This window comes from Calliopsis andreniformis, chromosome 3 (assembly GCF_051401765.1).
Source record: "Calliopsis andreniformis isolate RMS-2024a chromosome 3, iyCalAndr_principal, whole genome shotgun sequence".
Taxonomy (NCBI): Eukaryota; Metazoa; Arthropoda; class Insecta; order Hymenoptera; family Andrenidae; genus Calliopsis; species Calliopsis andreniformis.
This window is the reverse complement of record NC_135064.1, coordinates 22,427,376-22,453,725: the sequence shown is the minus strand read 5'-3', so window position 1 is coordinate 22,453,725 and position 26,350 is coordinate 22,427,376. Positions and strand designations below refer to the sequence as shown.

The following is a 26,350-nucleotide window of genomic DNA, read 5'->3' as shown; positions in this document are numbered from 1 at the left end:
GTCCAATTCATCGTATTGTTTCGCGGGTGAATCGTAAAATGATATAGATGTATATATTCGCACGTTTGAAATATATATATTATATATACATAGTGCATAATACGGCTGAACGTCGATCAATCGTTTTCATGGTTACGTAAAACGAGCAAAAAGGAAAGGTCTCATTAGAGGGACTTAGGGAATACAATATTACAAAAAGTTACTACATATACAGGATGCACATAGAAAAGATGCAAATGAACAAGATAATAGAAACTAAAATCTCTGAAATTTTTTATTGAATTTTTTATTGAAATTTAATTGAGGTTAAGTAAACCTCAGTTAATCTTATTTAGAGCAATAGAAACATTTCATAAAATTAATGGAAAAAACAACTATCGAAAATGTCCTTTCTATAGGGTGATCTAACATGGCTGATAAAACAGAAATCTGCCCACGCCCCTTGCATTATGTTACCACGAGTATGCGCTCGAAAAATCTTAAAAATTTTGACAATATAAATACAGTCTATCTATACGACTTCATACCGAAATGTCTATATAATGATAAAAGATATTTTCTTATTACAGCAAAGTTAACGTAAACTTTAACGTCATCTGTAACCTATTCAGGAAAAACTAAATATTATGAATTTATCACTAGAATGAATTAGTAGAAAATGGTGCTGAACGAAATGCGTGATATAAATTCAGAAATGATTGGTCGATGGTTCGCTGTATGCATCTATCCGTCGAATCATAAAATTACGGGGGAACACTGTGTACCAACGTGATTCGAGTAGCCCTTCTTTTCGTTGCCTAAGAATCGACGAGGTTAGTCAATTCACGCGATACCTTTTTAGAATGTTATAAATTATATGACATATTACGTATACATTATATATACGTAAATATATGGGGTGTATACGTGGCTGGTAATATTATACTATGCGCTAAACGAGACGAGTAAAAGATTAAACATTATACAGAGGTATTCTTGATTGTGTTCGTGCTTTGAGCTAATTATGCATACATATAGCACGCATATATATGCATAGAGTGCATACACGATATTGTGTCATTTGTATTAACCCTTTCGTACTTGGAATTGTTTTAATGGTAAATCGATGTAATAAGGAATAATAGAAAAGGATTGTTTGTAAGCTTTCTACGCGTCAAATTGCTAGTAACTTTTTCACATTGTACGAGGCGGTAGTGTTTTCAGATTTATGTTGGTAGCCGTGTTATTTTTGCATCCGCGAAGACAAGCACGCGAAAAGATTTGAATAGAAGAAAGCAATTGATCCATATTGTCGTAAATTTCGATATTTCCCACTATAATATCTAGTAATATGTAAGTAATACTGCGTAATGTTAAATTGTTCAAATTAACGAAGGTAGTAGACACACGAAGGGGTTAGTATAGAAAGTGTATGTATATAGAAGACGTAGTACATGTGTATGTAAGTTGTGACAAAAATCTGACATCCGAAAAAATGTTACTAGGCAAAATTGAAACTGCACTGTTTTTCTGAGGAAAAACACTAGGATATTTCAAGGTTTTTAATTTTGTTAAAAAATATGGAAAAAAGTATCGTTTAAATAACTTCAATTTCAACTAGTGTAACATTTTTTATTGCTGTCAGTATTTTTGAAAATTCACTATACGTGCTTCGTTTTGTATATACATATATTATACAAGGTTATTGATGGTTATCGTAACTCAGCATAATAAATAACTTGAATTTTTGGTATTCAAAAAGAAATGTGACTGAACACTTCTTTTTTACAATTTTCAAAAAATAAAGGATCTATTTTTTGTGTTAAATTACGGTAACTTAGTCTATGCATTAAATTATTGTATTACATATACGCATATATATGTATGTATGTATATATTGTATATTGCCGAGGGCGACTGATAATCGAGAGTAATAATTGCAATAGACGAAAACCTCGTTGCAGTGTGTCGTGAAAATTAGACAAGCGTGTTAAGGATTGCTAGGGATTAAGGGTTCACTTCGAAATATTTATTTTTTAAACGATTTGCAGTGCCGACAATAATCTCATGCACGTGTTGCGATAATGCAACAAACCCAGTAGCCTTTTTATGCTATTCGTTCTGAAGGGACACGTTAACTCTTCGTTCTTGCCACCCAAGACAATAATTAAAAAAAAAAACTTAAGAGCTCGAAGGGCGTACCAAGGTTAAGTAAACAAAGAAACGTTCTAAGAAAAACGCGATCGATTGGAAGACAATAAAAGCTAACAAGCTTCAGGGACAATAAACGTTCCTATCCTATCGGAATGATCGAATTTCTTTAACGATTAAAATGATTAAAATATATTTCGTTAGCCTTAAGAATTATGGACAATACAAGTTTAATTAATATCTACTTTTTAATCAGAAGCAAACTGATAATACTGATACTCCTTAAATTCTATTGCATTAGTAAAAATAAGTTCAATATACTAAAAATAAATAACCTCTAAAAATAATACCTAGAGAGATTGCAAAAATAAAGTTTTATACGTTCACATGAAGCGAAGAGTTAACGAAGAGTTCAAGATATAGTACGGTTAACGTCTTTATAACCTATAATTTAGTGAAATTCTATGATCGACTGTTTTATTATTAAGCTTCCTCGGTGAACAACTATGTTCCATAATTCCTCGAGGTTCCGTTGAGTGATCGTTGTGCTTCTGTAATAGTTTACGCGGGCCTAATGTAACCAGCAATGTCGACGGATAATAATAGAGTCACGATTGCTTGTTTGACAATAATTGTGGTAATCGTAGCAGTAATACGGACAATAATAGGAGAAAGGTATTTTGTACGTTGGTGTACGTTTTTGTGGCAACGTCTGCGGTTGCTTTCTTTCGGTAAAGAACCAGAAATTTTAATGACAGGCTAACCAACAGCGGTAATCTTTGTTACTAATAATAAGTAGTCAATTGGTGTATTGGACTAACTAAAAATTACAAAGTATGAAAATTCCATGTTCTTTTTTCATCGCAGCTACATAGATTTTTGAGAATCTTTTTTATAGTAATCTGTGTATGCAATAGGATTTCCTTTATATAGTTCGACAAAGATTATGAGAGGAGAATAAATTAGAAACCTTTTTCTGATGAGGATATATGTAGATAGATATATTTTTTGCGCGCAAAATTAGGTTACATATATGGATCAAGTTTATGAGAATTGTACAATTTTTTTTACTATTTTATATTTGTGGTAGAGTGGAGTTGGAATTGTCTCTGGTATGATGTTAGGGGGAAATCGTTATTTTTCGGAGGAATATTTAATTACTTTAATAATTGACATTAATAACCTAGAAGACTGTAAGAGCGTTATGTGTAAGAACAAGGTGGGAAATTTAAAGTTTTATATTTTATGGAGCACATGTTGCAATGCACTTCGATCAAAATGTTTAACAATGGACAATAAAATGAACCACTATTTACACAGCGAAGGTAAAAGAATAAATTTCAAAAGAAGTATACCAACAATCAACTACTAACGTGCTATACATTGTTTGAAAAACATAATCGACAATATTTTGAATCAATAAATTACTGAAACAATAAAATAAAGCGATACCAACACAAGAAAAATGTTGGAATATCAAAAAACTGGAACAGTAAACAACAGGAACAATGGAATAGTGAAAAACAAGAAAACTGGAACAGTGGAACAATGAAATACTAGAAAAAATTGAAAGTACGTTAAAAATTTTAAAGTTTAAAGTAAGTTTAAAAAAATGTACTAGTAGAAAGTACATTTATGAATATATTGTCATCGACAATAATGACTCTGCTCTGCCAGCGAAAATCAAAACGTAAACTTTCCTTTGAAATCGTGGCTCGTAACGCACGCAATATAAAGCTGCAATTAAACGCATATTACATTCGCCATTGCATCGAAGTAGTGACTGGCCTAACGCTATCCACGATATCCATGTACGAAATCAAAAGGAGGGATTGAAGTCGATGTGTAATATTCGGTATAATCGCTACAAGATGAAAGTACTTAGGATAAACTCTAATGCTGTTCGAACAATAATACTGATATATTTATATGAAATATATAGCTCTGATAATAATTTACAACAATGAAGAACGAGATACGTATGGGATGAGTCGAATGCGACGAGCCGATCAGTTGTGAAATGATAGAATGATTGAACACGAGATGGCGCCACCATATGCATTCTATTATGGAATTACTATTTTCAATTTTCGAGAGTTTTGGAAAGAATCCGATTTTTCAGGCATCGGCGCGTTCACTTTTCTCCGTGTACCATGTATCGTGCTAACTTTACATACATATATGATGTGTAATAGACACTATAGTCTACTACAATACTATAGTTCTCTTTGTACTGTCACGCAGTACCAAACAATGAATAGAGAAAGATTATTTATTTTTTGCTCGTATATGTGCATTAAGAAAGTAAATATTAACGAGTTTCATATCCTGAAAGTTTATGAGGACTGTAGAGAGAAATACGATTTGCAAAGATGCAGAAGAACCAATGGAAATTGAATTGCTAATTTTGGTTCCATGAATTAACCTGTTGTGTAGTCAAAGAACGAGATTAGATCAAGCTTACTTGATTAACTTGTAATGAAATTATAGATACCATTTTTTAATCTCTTTTAATTGTTGAATTTAAGTTAAATGCAAATGCAGTTGTTAATTTTTACAGAATTAAAGTCACTGTTTTCGCATGCGATAATTTTATCGAAAGATATGTTAGTTAAATACTGTACGATGACTTTATATTAATTTTGTGTGCAATATTGTTAACACTAAATTGTTAAATCGAGAGTGTTTATACTATATTTGATTATAAGTGTCAAGCGACAGAAAAGATGGTGCTAGTGGATTATAATAATCAATGCGAATTTTTGTTAAAGAAAATATGCCATCGCGATGTCTCTTGCCACTTTGAACAATTTGAAATCTCTTGATTGTAATGATCTCATGAAACTATACTCACGTATGTATAATAGGAGTACATATTTAACATTAGAAAGTCGTGGATTCAATTTTTCGTGGAAATCGTGTTGAATGTTTTTCATTTATAATTCATTTTCGAAGGAGCTGTTCAAAATATCCTATATAAATATACAAGAAATGTATGTATGTATATGTATACACATGTTTGTGTATGCGTACACTATATCTAATACATACACATTCTGTAAGCGTACACATACGTGTGTATACATACTTGTAGGCGGGCATTACGTGTCAGTAGTGAGGCATTACATGTGCCAGTAGTTTGGTATTAAGTGTGTACATTATTTTTCTTCTTTTTTTAAATAAAATGAAAATGAACTGCGTCCTTCTATTGATCTTCTTTTGCAAGAGGATATCAATTATTAATATAGACAATAAAGAGAAATGCTTGCAAATAAAAGTAATATTGTTGTGAGGACAATAAATTTAGAAACATTTCAGAGATATATGTATATCTGTATTGTCAGGATGCTATCGTGCTATCGATCCTATCGACACGACACTTTTTGAGAAAATAGTTTACTGTAGCAATTTCGTTTCTCAGCTTGAAAGGCTGTTGATTGTTACTAACAATAAAATTATTGATTATATTCTACGAATTAACGTGTTGGTTATGAGAACAATTTTCTATGTTAAAAACTGATACACATAGTGCTTTATATTAGCACCGAAAGTATCCCGAATTTTAGGTTACCTAATATTAACGAAAAGTAGAATCCATTATGTTACTAACTCGTAGAAATATTGAAAGACACTATTTAGTAATTTGTATTGCAAAAAGTGTCGTGCTTATTTAAAGAAAGTGATTTTTTCGAAGCACGAAAGTAATCAAGTTTTCTTGTATTAATCTTCTCGTGGCTTGTCGTTGGATATCAACTGTACAGTTTTAATTTTCTGATTGTTATTACGCGGATTTTCGTCCATGAAATGTTCGAATTATATAATCAGCGTGTGTATGTGATCATTAAGACTGTTTTGTGTTACATAATCATAGTGTTATCTAGTATGTAGCATTAGATCCATTAAAGCAGTCCCTTTTCTTTGGCCTAAATATTTGCTATACTTAAGAGTAGCTTTTATAGACGCATTCAAGGTCACTCGTTTCTCCCCACCACACTTAGCTACGAGCTACATCTGTCAGGAAAAGGCACTAAATAGTAGCGCCTTGTTAACTGTCTCCCTATTTTCAGTAATTATACATGTACGCAATAAGTGAACTGAATATAAATTGCAATAGACACTTTAGGGTTATTAAAGAGTAGAATTATTTTAGAATATAATTATTTAGAATACAGATATCATAGAATTACTCGACCTGGAATTCATCTATAAAAGTATTCTTTCCTAGTTTTTATTAGTTAAAATTTATAAAAAAAATTCCATGCAATTTTCGCGTTGGTTTAGCAACCTATTCACTCTAGGGAATATTAATTCTGATAGACGTGTATCTGGTGTGAATGCGCGCGTAGAGGTGTGTGTACATATCATATATATACGTATATATAATCATCATTATTATTATATAAATTACGATCGATCTTAGTGTATCGAACTGACAATATTTAATGTTGTTCGGATTTATCGTTCGGCGGACGATAACGTATTCGTTAAAAAAAAAATACCCAAGAACTAGAATTATGCGTGTGTCAAAACAATCTGCTCTTCCGTGCTGTGCATCAAAATACACGATTTGTAGCGTTTACGATTTGTCCACGCTCGATCACACGATTTACATCTCCGCGCTCGGCGCTTTCCATTAACGCGTTGTGAACAAGCATTAAGTTCGACGTTCGAAATATTTTTGACAATAACAGCTTTGTGAACTTCCAGAAAATTGAAGTTTCAGTTACTAGGATTTTTAATATCTAGTTACTACGTATTTTTAACCCTTAGCTGATATAGTATCACTATCACAATACGTACAGGGTGTCCCACTTGATACAACGAATAATCTCGTAGACAGCTAATTAAAGAAAATAGAAATTAGAACACACTGAACAGAACACCTCCAGACCTTGAAAACGCCCAGACACTGAAAATCTAATAATCCCACTTAATCCCATATAATAATCCCAATAATTCCATTTAATCCCCCTCAAAATTATGGAAGAGTTCCAGTTTCATTTTTCTTCAATTAGTCGCCTACGAGATACTTCCTTGTATCAACTTAAATGGAACACTCTGTATATTCCGAAAGCTAAAAAGTCTACATTCTTTCTGATTTCAACACTATTACGTTGAAACTCGTTGGAACGCGTTAATAGCAATTGCCAAGCATTATAGTTTGAATACGTTAGAGAACGAAATATAGAAAGATCAGAAAACACGATTGTCACGGGCATCGTTACCAAGTTAAATCTTAATCCAGCACTAGATTTTGGTGACGATAGCACGCTGGTACACCAGAGGAACAACAAATGAGTCTAACTGCTGTGTGAAACGCATCCCCTCTCTGTGTCCACTAACGTTAAAGTTCCAGATTCGCGTAACGATCATCAATAACGATTTGTCGAGGAAAATAGGAAACGCGGCGATCCATAACCGAACAGCGGGTGATTCAAACAAATCTATTTTGACTGTTTAAAAAAAAATAGCGAGTCTGTTCTATATACACATAGCTGGAAATTAGAACGAGAATGAATCATTGTTACACGCCGGTATAATCTGGTTTGTTAATAATTATTACAACAATTATTATGTAAAATATGTATGTATAATGTAATTTTGATGTAATATGTAATTAAAAAAAGAACAGGAAATACTGATTATTGACAATAAATTGTAAGCCGATCTTTTCAAATACTCAGCTTTCTTCCGGAGGTCTGGCATGCTAGTCACGGTACAAGATTAAAGCTTGACTTCGTGTGAATAGCGAGCAAGTACACTGACGAGCAGACTTGAAGGAATGATCAATTTTCCTAACATGTATCTGCTTTATATTTCATATAGTAGCTTTAAAAGCTTTTTTAAAAATTCTTTCCCAGAATTTCATGTCTACGACTTGCACAAGTTTTCTCGTGGGTGTGTGATGTGTGTTTAATATTCGCGTAAGATTCCTTTATAAGTACAAAGTGTAGTATTAACCCTTCACTATAGTTACAATTTTTTTACGTTTCAAGCGCTACACTTGGTTTTTCGCAAGATAACCAACGTTTAGAGTTCAAATAAAAGTAGTAAAGTACTTACGAGCAGTTCCAGTGTGTCCAATAATCCTTCTAGATCCGCTTACACAGGTAACACATTTTTAATTCCTTTTGTTTCACTCTTTGGTAAAATATTCAGTGCACAGTACGCTATTTTCACTTTATCGTTCGCAGAGAATCGAATACGCGAAGTGTGTACGCGAGGTTCAACTTTGGATTCGCATGTAAGGAGCAATATCTTATTTTCACTTTTCGACGCTGACACTGTTCACAATGTCACTGCTACGCGGTAAATGTTTCGGGCAAAACTAACAATGAAAGGTCAAAACGCCGGCCATGTGCCATAAACCACGAGTACTGCGCTATGGTGGAAGAAAGAGGGGGACAGTGGTAGGGAGCCACCTGTTGAGATAATTGTTTAATAGGTATTCGACCCTAAGAATTTGCTTTACCGATTTTTAAACTTAAAAGTGTGATTCTCATTTGGACCATAGAGTGATTCAATAATTGAACATTATCGAAATAAATTTAATTAAATTATTATTATCGAAATATATTTGTATATCTATTAATTAGTGACAAGATAGATAGAATTTGAGAAAAAGAAAAAACAAGTACTTGTAATTACATGAATTGGTAATTCATCGTCAGTTAGCTATTATAGTTACATACACTTCACACTCACTCTATTTATTCTTCTTCTTAAATAAACCTGAACTATCGAAAAGTCGGCCACTCAGCCCACATAAGAATAATTACATCATTTCCCTTCTTCCGTTACTGCTTTTCACCGACTGAAAGGCTACGATTAATATCTGGAATCTTCTTCCGCGCAACATTACGGAACTAAAACTTTCTCGTATCAGGATTTCGAATAATTTGCATTATTCGTCACGTGAGAGATAACAAGCACGACATATTGCATATAATTAGTAATTTCACACTGCCATATTACTTTTACATTATTTATAAGTGTATCTACTTCATGAGGGACAATTACCTTTTATAAAATCTTCCAAAAAGGTAGGGAATGTTCTAGTATAGTATTAAGCACCCCTCTTATCTTCTCATATACACACACATACACAAAAAAACCCTTGATCCTACCCTGTGTAGTATTCTCAAACAGAGGCTACGAAACCAAAGATGAAATCAGAGGTCAGAAAAAAGGTCCAGAGCGAAATTCCAAGGTAATAAACACAGTGTTTAAATATTTTCCAATCGCTATTCTCCGATTCTCCCAAAGATCATTAATGACCCCTACGCATGATTAGAAAACTACTAGTTACTAGCTACCCACCGAAGTACGACACTTTTCCATGGCATTCAACAGCTATGATTAGCTTGATCGACCGTCAAACAGGAGGCGATCGCGTGCGACGCTTTCCCGGAAACCGCCACGCCACGAAATCCAAACCGAAGATGTAACCGGACTCGGTGGCCGCTACCGTGCGCTAATTGCACCTATTTAGCGAAACAACGACTGCCGCTGTGACACTGTGCACACGCACACGGCACACGGATGCGTAAAACTGGAGGAGTCGGAGAGCCACGTTACTTTCTAAAATCCCCCCGTGGACGAATCGTCTCGTATTCTGGACGTCTCTGCATTTCGCTGTCGACCACGAGGAGTGGCGGCGGGAAGCAGTTTTACTGATTTTTCACCACCGCGGTTCTGAATGTTATATCACGTATCACGGGAGTGCGGGAGATGGCGATGAGTGTCGCGAGATGCTTGCTTCTCGTCCTCCTAACTTTGCTCTGTCACCGTAAGTAGCAACTCGTTGGTCTGCGTCCGTCGCTTCGCCGCGATTTCGAGGCACCGGTGCTGGATAATTCCTATGCAATTTATTCGCTGAAGTATGTAGTCCGCGAGGAAGGAAAAGTGTGATACTTACGTGAATCGAGAAGTGGTGCGGGCCGAAGTAGGTGGCAGCTTTGGAGTGATCTTTTGTGATGAAGCTTTGGGAGGGTTGGATGTACTGGGAGATATGAGCCGCTCAGAAGACAAATTGATTGAGTTTTGGGAATAAAAGGTAGAGAGAATTGAGTAGTGTACTTTAAAATTAGGGTTGAAGGTAGTGAACGGAGTACAAAGTGGTGTACTTACTGAGATTTATCTTTCTTTCTTCTAAGTATTTAAGAGATGGTAAGTCTTGTCGTTGAGATATTGAATTTTTGACTTAAGAAGTATAGATTACTACTTTGTGCCTTAGGAGTAATGATGACGATAAATTTTGTAAAAAGTGGAGTTGATCAATTTGGCTTCTGGAAGACTCCTATTTGGAGTACTGGCTCTTTTCTTGGCTGATTAGTAATTTTAAAATGAGGATCGTTGTGTCACTATAAATGGTTCTCGTAGAAGTTTATCAGTCTATTTTGCAGTTAAAGGAATGTTTCATTTGTCTTTTTCTTTGAATTTTCAAGTAATGATTAGAAAGTGTTGCATTTCGTATTTCTTGAAGATAATTATGTTTTAGTTTTATAATATTTGATGACTACCTTATTAGGAGCGCTATTACACCTGTTTATTTCCAACCATTAAATCGAATCACTTAATATGTACCTACTATAGTGATCTATCACAATATTTATGATGCAACACAACAGATATAGTACTATGCAAACATTTCAGAATAAAGCAAATGTCACTAATCGGCAATATTTATGCACATAGAGTGATTAATAATAAAATGTTAACATCGTCCTATTTTTTTCTAATTTAATGCAGCAGGTATTGGCATATTTCGATTGCAATTTTGCATGTATCTGAGACGATAGTAATCGTCTGTTAATCATTTGTCAAAGACGACAAGATTAATTACATAACAGTAGTATACTGAAAATTAAAAATTTTATTGCAATATTAACATTCAAGCTATTTGAATTTTATCAACTTTTTTACACTTCATTATCAACATACTTTCTAAAGATCCTTTCTAAAGGCAAATCAATTGAAGTCTGGTCATATTACCGATGCAACGATCCTCGTCAAGGGGAGCACAAAAAATTGACGGCGAATAGCAAGACACGCAACCTTCACCCATTTCCTAGAGTCTTACAACGGTTCAATAATTTTCATTGCAAGACCTAGATTAACCGAACATTGATTACGTATTCTTGATCTTGTGCGAGAAGTGACTAATTAGTTGCATAGTATTCATAAGAGAGACACGGTCATTTAATAGGGAAATAAAATGCGATATGTGAACTCCTGACCCCTTCTGTTTATTTCTAGACGATGTGAACTCTGATACTAAAACGTTCAAAGATCTGTTCAACAACACATCCTGCGCGAAGCCGCCTTTTGAGTGTCCACATCGACAGATAGAATTTTATTTATACACGAGGTAAGTAATTCTAAAAAGAGTGCAAAATTTACATATAGTATGTTGTGACAGAAATAATTATTTGAGTAGTTATTGGAAAATGAAAGTTTCTATAAAAATAGAATTTATTATCTCTTAAATTATCTCTTATGTATATCGAAATCTCAAAATGGAATATTGCTGCAAGTAGAACCAGTCGTGTAAGAGTCCCCCGCATTGCTTGGCGTTCAACGCTCCAACTTTCGAAGAAATTTCCGCTGCTTTTACGTCAGAGTCCAGCACAGTTCCTCACTTTCTTCTGAGGCTCGAGATGGCTCGCGAGCGAGAGCTCGCAAGGAAGGACCTCGACACTAGACTCTCGGTTTCAAGATCACGATCATTTCGTCTCGTACTGAAAGTGGCCCCGTTTCGAGCCTTCACCTTTCTCCCATAGCTACAGTCCAGTCCTGGACACTACTCTTCACGTTTCCCTTTCTTCGCGTTCCCCTTTTTCTTTCACTGTCGCTTTTTGCGCAGCCTCTTGATTAAAATAAATGAAGAACTTTTAAAGATACTATCTTTGGAGCACCTTCCCTTTCTATCGACAGTGAAAACACCTGCTGATTCACCTGAGATGTAATATGAAAGGAGAATGGAATATTCTTCCGACATGATGTTAATATTCTTGTTTCATGATTTTCTGTTTTTCTAGAGAGACACAGAAGAAACCTTTACGCTTGGATGTTCAAAAGTTCGATTCCTTGTATTATTCTAAATTTAACAAATCCCATCCCACGAAAATCATCATTCATGGTTTCGGCGGAGGCAGGAATTTGATACCCAGTCCTGATATTCGAAAAGGTGAGTAATGAGGGTTGCGGTCACTCAGGCGGAGCGGACAGTGATCATTTATCTAGGGAGGACTATATTTCGTATAGTATTTTAATATTAGAAAAGGATCTTTTGTATCCTGTATCTTTTTCGATTTCTTTTTTTTCTTATCACCATAATTTGAATGTTTAAGAAAGGATTTTCATGTAACACAATTTCAGAAAACTTGTTGTTGAGGAAGTAAAGCAATTCCAATATTATTTATAGGTACGTGGTTTTCTTATCAAAAATTCATAAAAAACTGATTAGTAGTATTACATCAAAATTCCTTCTTAATAAGATTTGTCATAGAATTAGTTAGTTATGCCCATTTGGATGATGAAATTTTCATTGTCAGTGTTTATAACGTTTCATGATGTCGCGATGTATGAAACTTTCGATTTCAGCGTATTTTTCGCGAGGCAATTACAATATTATAATCGTCGATTATGGTACGTTGGTACGCGAGCCCTGTCTATCACAGATACAGTGGGGTCCAGATTTCTGTTCACGATGTATTGCTCAATTGGTAAGGTACTTGAGGGATCATCCTCGTGGTACAAGGGTGGAGAATATACACGTGCTTGGGTACAGCGTGGGTGCACATATAGCCGGGCTCATTGCCAATTATTTGCCCAATGATAAACTCGGAAGGATCACAGGTAACGTGTGTACTTCAATACCACAATTTCATGGTGATTTTTTTCATTGTCATTTTTTTAAACTCCTCAGGAATATTGCTCCTTATTTTGAATTACTTTTAATTACAGTGCGTAGATTCATCCCCCGAAGTATCGATATGTATTTGTCAATCATCTAATAGATACAGCATGATCGATGACAGGTATCAGAAACTTCAAAGGGTGATTCTACAATCTACGTAGTAAAATAAGACGAAAATGAAAATAGACAAAATTGAGTTTCAGAATTCGTATTCTAGTTATGAATTCTTGAGAAAATGCTTCAAATTTAATACGCGTGAAATGTGTCTGGCTTAGGACTTATTCTACTGCCTTCGTTCTGACTGACCTGACTAATGCACGACAGTAGAATAAGACTCTAGTCAGACATATTTTAGGCGAGTATTAGTCACTTTATAACAATTGATTACTCTGAGTACCACCTTTTAAGATTTCTAATACCTGTTGTCGAACAAGAGAATGTAATTCTGGTACCAAATGTATCTCAATAATTGTTCTCAAATTTAAATAGATGAATTCCTGAAGAGATTAATCATTCTCCATCGCAAAAATTCTACGTAACACTTTTATTCTAACATGCGACCAGTCATCAAGATAATCGTATTCACAAAGTAAATTTCTTTCTAGTGCTGTCTAACTACCTTCCTCACAAGCGGTAAAATTACCTGCAACATATCTTTTTGTAAAATGCTGTCTAATACCCATGAATTTCTATGTTGGTGAAGGACTCGATCCGACCATATTTTTCTATATGAATGGAAACCGGTCGATGGATTTAGACGAGACGGATGCCCATTTTGTCGACGTGATCCACACCGGTGCTGGAATTTTGGGCCAGTGGGGGCCCACTGGCCACGTGGATTTCTATGTAAATGGCGGCTCGAGTCAGCCTGGATGTGCAACTGCCAACTTGCTTCGTAAGTAAAACCTTTGTTATTGCACACTGATTAGCGTTTCATAATAGGGAAAGTTTACAAATGAGAGAAGATGTACAGTTGTATACATTATGATTAGAGAAAACGTTGTATGGGACAGATTGTTGACTGTGAATGAAATCAGTGGCACATTTCGTCCGCAGAAACCCTGTCATGCGATCACACAAAGGTGACGCCTTATTACATAGAGTCGATCACGACGAAAGTGGGATTCTGGGCAGCACCCTGCGGAAATCTCTTCTCTTACCTGATCGGCTGGTGCAAGCCCAAGTTGGAGGAGTACATTCTAATGGGAGAGGACGCCCCTCATACGTGAGCAACTTTTGTCAATTTTTCATTTTTCTGCATCGACCTTCTGATGTAGAAATTTGTCTCTGCTTTATTGGTAAAAAGGATCATTAGGATTTTCTAGGGTTTTGAATCACCACCAAATGCATATAGCATGCATTGTATCATGGTTTTGTTCAGTACAATTTTTTAAAGTAATTTTTCAATCATTGTAGAATACATGTGAGCACTTAACTTAAAAAACATGAGGTTTCTAGTAGTATACTTTCCATATCCGCTTGCACAGTCCTTCTCCAGGCAAAAATGCTCCATCCTTGATTGGAATCCTGTTATATATCGTACACCCCATCTCCCGACTTTATTTTATTTAAGCTGAAATTCACTATGAATTTTTAGGGCACGAGGCATCTACTATCTCTCAACAAACGCAGACAAACCGTACGCCCGCGGTCTACCCGTAAAAAGCCAACGAACGACAAGTCAGAAGCGATCGTCCTCCCGCCAGTATTGAGCTTACTGAAGCAGCTAATCAACATAATTATAGAATAGCGTCGCTATAACTAGTTATACGTATTATAAGTTAAGTTTGATCTTGTTGTTTCTTTATACACCGTTTAATTAGTTGTTATGCCAGTAAATCCGATTTCTAATCAACCTACTGTACAATTTATATCGCAATACCTTCAATGTACAATTATTAAAATTGTTTCTGACTTCGTATGAAGGGCTACCTTCCATTAGAGGGTGCGAGAACCCGAAAATGCTGAGGTCGAGAATTTTTCTTGGAGATTGCGTCGAGTTGTCGAGAGTATCTTATGGTTTGATATTGTGGCAACTTGACGTGACTCGACTCGACTCAACTCTGCTTGGTCTTTTTCTGATTTGACCTCTCCCGACTTGACTTGACTCGACTCGATCTTTTCGTGACCCAACTCGACTGATACTGACACTGATTCTCATAGCGAGACCGAAAAAACCCAACCAAAACCGAACTGACCCGACTCAACTCGATTTCTTCCTGATCCAATCCAGCTCACATCAACCCCACCTCCTCTCAGTTCAACTTTCTTTGATTCAATCTCCAAACACCGAGTTCTCGCACATCTCCATCTTCCACCCACATAGAAAATAAAGAAACAAAACTCGTCAGCCAGTTTTATGTTAACAACAATATTTATTACATAATAATTACGATATAATAATAACTTCTATGGATTTACAGTACACTGTCGCGCTAAACCTTAGTTATGTATAATATGCAATGGAATGATTACAAGTTGTTAAGACATCCACGTTTCAAGCTGGAGGCGTTTCGGGGCTTCGTCTTTTGGGTTGGTTCAGATATGAAACACAGGGAACGCGTCCCATCCTCTTTCCCACGTATTCAACGCGACCGTTCATCGTGGCTACGACGTTCGATAAGAAATAATCGATCGTGAAACGCGGTACGATCGGGAGACCCTTGTCGACCAGTCAACGTGTTTCTACGCTCGCGAGTGTCGTCCCAGAACGCAAAACCACGTCCATATTTAATGAACGAGCACTAATTAGTACGAACAAACACGAACGATCCAGAAGAGGATGAATCTCGCTCGCCTGCGTTTATGCTCGTCCATCAAGTCTGGTCGCGACTTAGCGTATCGATTTTATGCGACTATACACGTCACAGACTTAGGAATAAATTCTCTAAGGAATAAATTCTTCTCTTATCGCGAATAAAATAGGATCTACCATAAAAAATGGACAGCTTCGGTTGTTCGGTGAAAAATGGTAAATCAGCTTCCTCTTTTTAGAACAGAGTCTTTCTTGCGGGAGCCAGAACGATGCTTCAACAACTTGAACAAGCTGTGCGCTTGAAATGTTTCGATTTTTATTTCCCCTTTAACGTTACAATAATGTGTTTAAATAAGATCATTCTTTTTCGATCGTTGTCAATAGTCGATATACTCTATTATTGTTTCAATATATTTCTTCGATTGGACCTTTTCTCGGCGACAACGTCTATGCGAAGGATTCACCCTTAGTCGGGAATAGAACGTGTCTCGACCGAAACCTTATCGTGACTCATTTCTCACGATGTATAAATAATTTTATAGAAGAAAAGGTAATTACGGCCCATTTAGAAATATTTTTTTTTTCGTACACATGCACAAGGTTTACATTAACATTAAGGTAATGATTCAACGAATAATTAGAGTTGAGAGATTCACAATTGCTACCAGGCCTGGATTAAGGGGAGGGGGGCTGTAACCCTGGTCCTCATCCTTTAAGGGATTCTATTTTTTCATACAAGTGCTAAAATAAATTTCTGCAAATATTTAAGAAAAAAATTATCTTCGATTTCGCGTTGCCCAAGGATTGAAAATATGTAGTTATCTTTTATAAAATCCTTTAAAAAATTGGGGAATATTTTTATTTTCCAGAAACCTTAATCCATCCCTGATTGCCATTCGAACATAGTTCTCCCTATGCTCTCGAAATCGTTCCATGAGGTGAAGGTAATAAAGAGACGATTTTTCTTTCCTCTAAGTGACGAATCACGGTGAAAAGAGAACTTAGAAAGCTGAATGATTTCCACGTAATTATTCGCATTATGCTGCGGCATCGTTCTACTCGCGAAGAAATGATAATCAAACGAATCGATGACACTACTCAGCTAAACTAAGGCTTTACAAAGATTCCTCGTGGTTTATACTTCTTCGTCGTTTTCTTTATTTACATCATCGTGCTTCGTCGTTATGTGCCGCTTAGACCGACGTACGAATACGTCTTGGACAGTCGTGCTAACGCTAACGTGACAATTGGTACGTTTATTGTTCGAATTAGTGCTCCGCCGTTTTGGGCGGGAAATTTAAAAACTTAAGACTCGCAGGTGATCGTGGAAATGACCACGCTCGAAAATCCACGACAATTTGAACAACAACTGAGGTCGATGAACGAAGATTTCTCGTCAAAGAGGAATCAGTCAACAATTAGTCAGACAACTGAAATTCTATTTTTAATTCAATTATTGAGAGAAATAATTATGTAAGTACTTTGTGAAACGTCATAGGTATTGAGGTCTTAGGCACATACTGTACGTTCACGCTGAAGAAAGTTAATATTTCATTAATATCCAATATTTTCGAGCGTGTTCCATTCGCTAACCACAGTGCAAACGTCGTTTCACGTTATTACTCCTTTAACGAGACTGTTATGAATCAATTGCGACATATCCAAACATAATTTCGCTGCATTTCATATACTGTCGCGTACACGATCTACTTAACTACTCTTTTTAATTATTTTTATCAGTAATAATATTAATATCATCACCATCGTAGTCATTATTATTACTCTTATTACGATTATGAATTTCTCCATTTCACGGCTGATGATCGACCCGCTTACTCGAGCAATACTCGTACTGCTTAATGGTTAATGGTGATAATGGTTGCGTCGAAGAATGAGTCGTTCATTTATCGATACACGTATAATAGTCTCGTGGCGAGCTCTTTACTTCTCCTGTCTCGAAAGAAGTCTCGCGAAATGCATTAGAATCAATGCTTTTCAGAGGACACCACCACCACTCCCACCCCATCTTACATACTCACGATTCTTTAAATAAAAAAATATCAATTTAAGCCTTTTAAATACCATCTTTCAAACATGTTCTTCTTTTTACCTACACCTCCACAGTTTTTTCAAAGAAAAACAAATTAAATATGAAGTTACAGCTTTTTTTCTATGGAAAAATATTCATATCTTTTAAAATATATTCTTTTTTTTGCACATACTTGAACGTAAAAAAAATTGCAGTTTTGTCGATTCTAATTGCATTCTAATTTTTTAAAATTCTTAAGAATTTATTTAAAGTGAAATATTTCTTTTTATTTAAAGGGCCATAATTATACAGGCTGAGGTGGGGGTGGTAACTGGTAACAATACCTTCTTCTTCGCTCTTTGTGGCTACGGTGCATTCTGAACGTTGCACCACGACCACCGACATCGATCGATTGTCATATGGCTGCGCACGGAAATTATTTCGAAAGCAATGAAAGGCACTATTTAGACGTTACGTGGGGCAGAGGTAGCGTCGATAATAGTTATAAAATGGTATGGCACTTCCGCCATTTGTGTTTCACGCTAGGGCAAACCTGCAGTCGCGTGCGGGCATCGCCGATTGTGTCATCCGGCGACAGTTCCAACGTGATTGTGAGAGAGTTCGATAATGACCTGTCATTAATAGTTGCGAGCAATTTGCTTCCGGATTTGTCAATGGCTCGTAGACCTTCTCTGATTATCATACCGCAGTTTGTTTCGATGCAAAATTCATAATTCCTCGTTGAAGATTTATTTAAGGGACATTTTTTTACGTAGATACTTTAATCATGTTTGTGAGGGATCATTGTAGATCTAATTGATATCAAAAGTTATTGGTGTTCGAAAGGGTAATTGGATGAAGAAAGGCACAGCTTCAGGAATGAAGATATTTTTGTGGTTGTAAAGCAAGACAGCATAAGTCACATACTTTTATTCTTGAGGGATTAGTGGTTAGAGTTTGGAACCATAATTTATTATAGACTTCTTCATTATAGAGAGAAGTTCCTTCGATTCAATCTCTTTTTGCTAAAAGTATAAATTCTATTTTATAGATTTAAACTAATTTTAAGATACAAACTCCATAACTATTTTTTAATAATTTTGAAGATCTTTTGATAATCTGACTCATGTCGTATTGCCTTATAACCACAGATTTGTGCCCTATTATTGACATAGGGTTGCATTTTGTACCTTAGTTCAAACAACTTCTATATTTTACAATAGAAAAAATGAATATTCACCCTAATAAGAAATTTTACTTGAGTTAATTCTCTAATTATTTATTTTAGAACTTCTCTTTTTAATTGTAGCTTTATATTTTTATGTAAATTATTTTGTGAAAAATAGTGGACCGCAGAAATTATCAACATTACTTTCCTCCTTGCAATTCTTCCATTATTACTCGCTACAAAAATGAAATCTCTCGACATTACTAAACCACAAAAACTAAATAAAAAAATGATTAATTATATAAAAAATTTGACACTGTCGTCTCTCGCAATTATAGGTCATTCAATATGGCTCCGATCGATGTCGAGGTCCTGGCACTTATTTCCTTTCTGTATCAATTAACCCCTTAACACGTACATTTTTCCTAATTTACGATAACATTAATTCATCCTCTTTATTTGCCATATTTCCTTCCTATCCATTAAGATGATTTACCTATATACATCTTCAATGTATATTCACCATGAAAAAAGAATAAAAATATTAAAACAATACAGTCATCGCATTAAGGGGTTAATGGTTCGTGATTTAAGTACAATGCTGTGTAATATGACTCGAACATGCTACCGATATATGTTAATCATTTATAATAATTGGTCCTGAAGAAATGATAGAACCAAATCTGGTTATGTATAGTGATCACGTATTCAAATGTACTCGGCGCGTGAGAAGAAAATTGGATCCCAATTCTGATCCTCGAACAGGATCTCAATATCGGCTTTTTGAAAGGAATTCAAACAATATATCTAAGGATCTGCCCTCCTTTTTTCCTTTCTATGTCTACGTTTACGTACTGCTGCTCTACCCTCCCTATACTATTCGCAATGATTGATTTCATGTATATTCGCTAACTGCTTGCTTAGGATGCACGTGTGAATCGGTGTACCACTTTGCCGACTGAAACGCTACTATTTAACATTCACAGTGAAACGTCGAACTCTTGGCAGAGAATCAAACAGCTCTTACTCATCGTCAGATATTTTAAAGATCGTTGGAATAGTCTGTATCTGTTCAGCGTTTCACAGGCTTTGTCTACAATGTACAGTGAAACACGCTTAAAAATCGTCCATATTTGTATTTCTAGATTTATCCTAAAGAAGTTTTAAAAAATGGTATTTTAAAATAGGACTGCTATCGTGGAAAGAGAATTGTAATGGAGAGACAATTATCTTTACTCTGAAATTCTGAAAATTATAAATAAAAGCTACAGTAGAATATAGGAAATAGAAATGTAATAAAAAGTCTTTAAAGATGGAACGATTTCAAGGGTGTCTCTTCCTATGTATACAGGGTGATCCATTTTTGGTAGCACAGCTGAAAAGGCAATCAATTCTCATGAAAAAATAAGCTGAAAGTGTGAAATGAAATTCTGGCAAATATAAAAATAATGACGGAAATTTTTTAGAAGAATGTATTACGTGCTTAGTTTTCCATGAAGAATTATGCTCTGCTATCATTGTATCACCCTGTACACAGTTAATAAACATTGTTTTCGAATGATGCTTTTGTTGCAGGCAAGTCTGACACTCTATGCTATGCTGTGTAGTCAAATGTAAAGATGTTTCTATAGTGATTACGAATATGTTACTTATATATAGCATCCTTTATGAAAGTCAATGCACGATGCAGAATGTTGAATGAATTTCATGTGAAGTTTCATGATATGCAGTATGAGTGAATTGTGTGTATAAGTCAGAAATGCATTGAAATCCATAATGCAAAATATAAGAACCAGAACTGAGAACAACATTTAATATGGATACTTTTTGCAGTACTAGACAGAGATATTGAATGTAGTTTCCAAACTATATTGTAAGCATATACATAATATATCTTGTAATATTTGTCAATCTCGTCGACAAAGTCGTACGTATATGCAGTGTTATTTCAGACAGCTTAACGTATCTTTCTCTGGACTAGATATTGTAATCGATAATCGCATTCTCTCGTTGAGTCTTTGAATGACCCTTTAAAGGGCTGAAAGGTGATAAGTAGTAAAAATACAGACAAAACAGCGATCTCACTGATCCCTGCTTTGCTCTCCACAATATAAAATTAATATTACACTAAGGATTAACAAACGTTACAATAATCTTAACTTCATATTGTTAACATAACAGTAGAGTCTTTATAAGAACATTCAATTTTTCTTCACAAACAGCATGCAATAAATAAAATGGAATAAATAGTAGGAAACTCCTTAATACAAATTCATATTAACATATTGCATACAGATATATGATAAGTGTCAATAGAAGTTAATATAAGAGATAAATATAAAAATATAGAAAAATACATGAGCTACAAATAAGAAAAGAAGCACTCACACGTGTGCCTTATTTTATTGTCAAATAATCCAAAAAATATGAGAATTCTAAAAATAAGTTGCAGTGCACTGTAAGCAATGTGTTAATATTTTCAACTGAAGGTTCTAGCCACTTTCTGTCAAGTACGTATTCGATCAATTAAACCAAGGAAAAGTATTTTATTCGTGATATAGTGGATTCTGTATACTTGGCAAGCTTATGTTCCTTGAAACATCACTGATTTCAAGAAGCATAGTTTATTTCTACAGAGTCAATAATGAAAAATAATCTCATGGAACTTGCTAGCAGAGATGGGCAGTAATTTATTTGTATAATGACTGATAAATAAAAATGAGTACGTTCCTATTTTCCACAACTAATTATACTTTTAATTGAACAAGAATTTCTCCTAATTTCTTTTCGAAATGACTTTCATTTAAATAGAATGCTCGACTTAAAAAAACTTGTTCGAATAATTATCTGAGATAAGATTTTAATCGAAAATATATACTGCCCAACTCTTCTTGGTAATGTAGTTTTTATCTGCACTCACAGTGCTTAAACGCGAGTCACTAAATGAGATCTGAGATTTCGGAAAAATGCGAGAAAAAGTTCTGTTTTCGGCTTCACATTGATCTCCGTTTTCCTTCCCTTCCTCACACGTATCAACTATCTTTCCATCTTTCACACAAAATTGTATTCAAACGAGTGCAACGCGCGTGGAATCTTATCAACGTTCCCTCAACTCTAAGAAGCTTCAAATAATAAGTATCTCGAAAATCCTGAATCTATCTAACACTTTCCAAGATACTTTTAGAAATGATTAACGTTCTTACTACTACCGTAGTGATATCGATACATCCTTGCTATTAGGTATGTAAATTAGTTAAGCGTTTCGATTATGTTCTGAAAACTATTTGAAATTCAAATATTTTCCCGCCTCGTGGTGAGAAATTCAAATTTGAAATTCCCGCCTCATGGCGGCAAATTTGAATTTGAAATTTGCGCCTCATGGCGGAAAATTCGAATTTAAAGATGGAAGAAATTTCATTTTTGTCTATGTGTGATTATACACGACACAGTTAAATAATAAATATTAGTTAATTTTGTAAAAATAAAGAGGATACGAGTTTCGCGGAATTAATTTACATACCCAACGCAACTCAATCGTGTGCAGTTACGTTCTTCTCTCGAGTGAAACGCGATTTACTTGCGCATTAGATTTATTGAATTCTGGCCTCAGAAGCTGCGAATCATCGATCTAATTAACCACAATCTGGGATTGACTTCGTATCAATTTCGCCTGTGTGTGGTTAATTACACCAATGATGAACGCCTGGCTATCATGGAGCCAAGATCCATTAAGTCGAGGATCCTACTTTAACACATTGACTGTCATATCATACATGTGTGACTGATAGTCTCCATATGATCGCAAATAGTAGATATTATTTATTTAATTACAAAGCCACTTACAAAAATGTATAACCAAAGCTATTATACCAAAGCTATTATTTAACCCTTTTAGTAGCCAAAAGTTGAAAAATCAACTCCAATACCTTTAACCTTTACCACAAGTACAGTTCCTATTCTATCAGATATCTTGCGAAGCAGATAAGAGGCGATGCTTTGCGCAGGACTTCTTGTGGATCACAAACAGCCCTTTTCAGGTATTTCTAGGTAGTTACACAGATAAATTGTAAGATACCAAGAGAGTTAAAATTAGGAACACTATACATTCTAGAATTTTTTAACAAATCCATGGCAGTCGACGTGTTAAAGCAGTCAGAAATGAAACAAAGAATCGGTTCACGTGAGAATTAGTGATTCTAGTTCTACGATGAGATTCGAATGGACATATACATGCGTTGGAGAAACGGGGATCCCCGAAATATTCACGGCATGATATTTACAAGGTTTCTATGCCACCGTCTATCCTTCGTTCAGCGTTCAGTGATGCGGAAAGAGGAAATCGAAGAAGCGTTTTAAGTCCCATTCACATGGGTCGCCTCGTTCATTACCCGAACAAATGTCGATTTGAACTGACTGGGAAAAGTCCATCAAGGGAAGTCTGTCGAGAGTTTCTAATAATACGCTTTTCCCTTAGTTTAAAACACGTAATCACACAAAAAGTGCTACTCTTATTGTACCAATCGACCCGTTTGTTTTCCTCTCCACCCCTTCAGTCGAATTCGAAACTTCAAGGTCAACGATGCAATAAAATATATGAATTTCCTTACAGCAGTCAAACTCAGATATAATACTGTATAAAGTCAGTTTTCCTTTTTTTCTAAGAAACGATTCTCTTAAAGGATATATTATATTATATGTATGTATATATATATATATATATAATATATTTATATGTAATGACTTGTAAATCTCGGGACGTTTGTAATCGTTTCGATATAATGCTTTTTTCTTCTGAATAAATTCTTTCAATTCCCAAGATATATAGATAATCACCGTGGACTCGTCACTATTCTCTCTCTTTCTCTCTCTCTCTCTTTTTCCATCCTTCTCTCTCTCTCTCTCTCTCTCTCTCTCTCTCTCTCTCCTCCTTTTAAACCTGTTCAATATTCAAGACCTATATCAACGAAACGATAACACAAGTTATACAATCGGTAGGCCCGTTACTTTTTGATAAACAATAACAATATCTGCATATATAACACGTGGTAAATATATATATATGATACATATATATGTATATATACGAATATGTTTACAGTTGCACGTACACGCGTATGTATACTTCGAACGAGGACACAGAACTACGGTCAAATCGAACGTTCCTGAAGCGATATGTGACGATCGTTTCGTAACACGTTCGATCCCGTCAAAGGTTCCGCACCATCGATATCGAGAACTTGTTAAACGAAACGACACCGTTATCTTCTTTCTTTCTTTAGTCCCGTGATTCGTTCGCAGACCAGCTGCCATATGGCCGAACGTCGATTATAATAGTTTCCTCGATAAAACAAGTAAACTACGAGATGATCCCAGTAAAAGTATTATAATCGATGAACGCTAGTACAACAAAAACTCTCGAGACACCTGTTCTGCGATGGGAGCCACAGAACTGCGCACCTTTCGGTATTAATAGCGCGGAAAATTCAAATTTCGCGCGGGGAGAGTTCAAATTTCGCGCGAAAAACATTGAATTTCGTGCGGGAGAATTTACATTTAGCGCACTGGCATTCGATCGTTTCGAAATACAAGGTTCCCTTGTACAGGTAGCGCATAGCCTAAGGTCATTATTGTACGAAGGTATCGCGATCAAAAGCATTGCCTTTTTGCATGTGAACCAGAGATGACCTTTGCTTCGTATAAATAAAGTGAATGTAATGAAAAAGAATGAAAGAAGCTTGGGTCGCGTGAAAGAAGGGACACAGAGAACTAAATAAGCTACAGGACGTTTTGGTTTTTCGTGATAATGAACAGCTCTCGTTTCGTAACCGTTTACGTGTATTGATTACAATATAATCGTTGTTATAATCAATCGTGTCATTCTCTTACAGGGGCACAGCTATCGATCTGTACAAATCTCGCCGAACGTGTCCACGAACATAATTACACTTCTACTCACGCAAATTCAGGACGATCTACGGCGTTGTACACGTTATATATCTATCTATTTATATATATATGTTTTGTATACTATACACACAGGACGCACATATGTGTATAATACACGCATACGTATAAATATACAGAGTGTTTTCAAACATGTGGCACATTATTGGAGAGTAGATTCTAAACATGCAAACAGTGAAAAATGTTCATATGCACATATTGAATGCTTAGTTTTTCAATTATACACTATTTTGTATGGATTGAAGTGCTGGCTGCGAATTACTAAAAATATAAAAAGGGAACATTTTTGGAGATTCAGGTCATGGATCTTAGCCCTTTCGCTACCCATCTAAAACTCAACAGCAACTCAACACAGACGCTTTACGCGATGACGCGTGAGCAAAGGAACAATTATTTTACTAAAACAAAAAAAACTATTATTGTACTTTACCTCTTTCTTCTAAAGAGACTATCACGCCGTATACATTAAGAAAATAGTATGCAAATAAAAAGCCAAGCTTTTTCGCATACAGGTGTCGTGGACACGAACTTCTTTCAATGCCTTCGTACCCAAAACCCGCCCTCCAGAACTGTCCTCCATGTTTGGAGACACCCCGTACAATTTCTAAGGAGACTGATAACGCTGCTATCTTATCAAACGCTTTATCAAACGTGCCTCCGAACAAGCGACAGAAGGAAACGCTGCTTATCATATACGTAACGTTGGAAGTTTGGAGCCTCGCGTATGCAAATATTCAATGCTTCGTCGGGATACTTCGAAAGAGGTCGCGTTACTTGAAATCATTCAATTATTTACGTCTACAGAGAGAAGTTATAGTAGGTACAATACGTATATACAAGACGCTACACTCCATGAGAACATATTCTGTTAATACTAAAATCTTTTTTGCTGGTATTTATTGTTATTTATTTTAGTTTAATAGATTATTAATATCTACTAAAAGTATTTATCTTCTTTTATCTCTTTTACTCTCTCACTCTCTCTCTCTCTTTCGCTCGTTCTCTCTCTCTCTCTCTCTCTCTCTCTCTCTCTCGCAGTTACTCTCCCTCCCTCTCGCTCTACCTTTCGCTCTTTCTCTGTCGCACATGTCTCTCTCTCACTGTCTCTCCTCGTTCTCCCCTTTCGCTTTTCTCCACGCACAACTATTTCTGCGAATGAACGATCGGTTTGCTCGAAGAGATCACTGCTCTCTCTCTCTCTCTCTCTCTTCTCCATCATCTTTCCTCTCTCTTTCCTGTTCTCTTGGTTACATCTGTTTCGCTCTCTCTCTCTCTTATCTTTCGTCCAGAGAAATCCCGCCTCGAATCTCGGCGGGGTACATTGTCCACGGATAGTCGTTGGAAAATATAATCGTAATATGTATAGTTTTTTTTTTCTTTTTT

General features: G+C 35.5%; 1 protein-coding gene across 1 annotated transcript; it reads left to right on the top strand.

Moving 5' to 3' along the window:
• Positions 1 to 9,861: 9,861 nt before the first annotated feature.
• On the top strand, positions 9,862 to 14,800 carry LOC143177399 (lipase member H). The gene is made up of 7 exons (XM_076375275.1): positions 9,862 to 9,919; positions 11,389 to 11,500; positions 12,171 to 12,319; positions 12,736 to 12,990; positions 13,755 to 13,946; positions 14,108 to 14,276; positions 14,649 to 14,800. Exons 1-7 carry the CDS (start codon positions 9,862 to 9,864, stop codon positions 14,761 to 14,763), a joined length of 1,050 nt encoding a protein of 349 aa, XP_076231390.1. The 3' UTR covers positions 14,764 to 14,800.
• Positions 14,801 to 26,350: the final 11,550 nt, after the last annotated feature.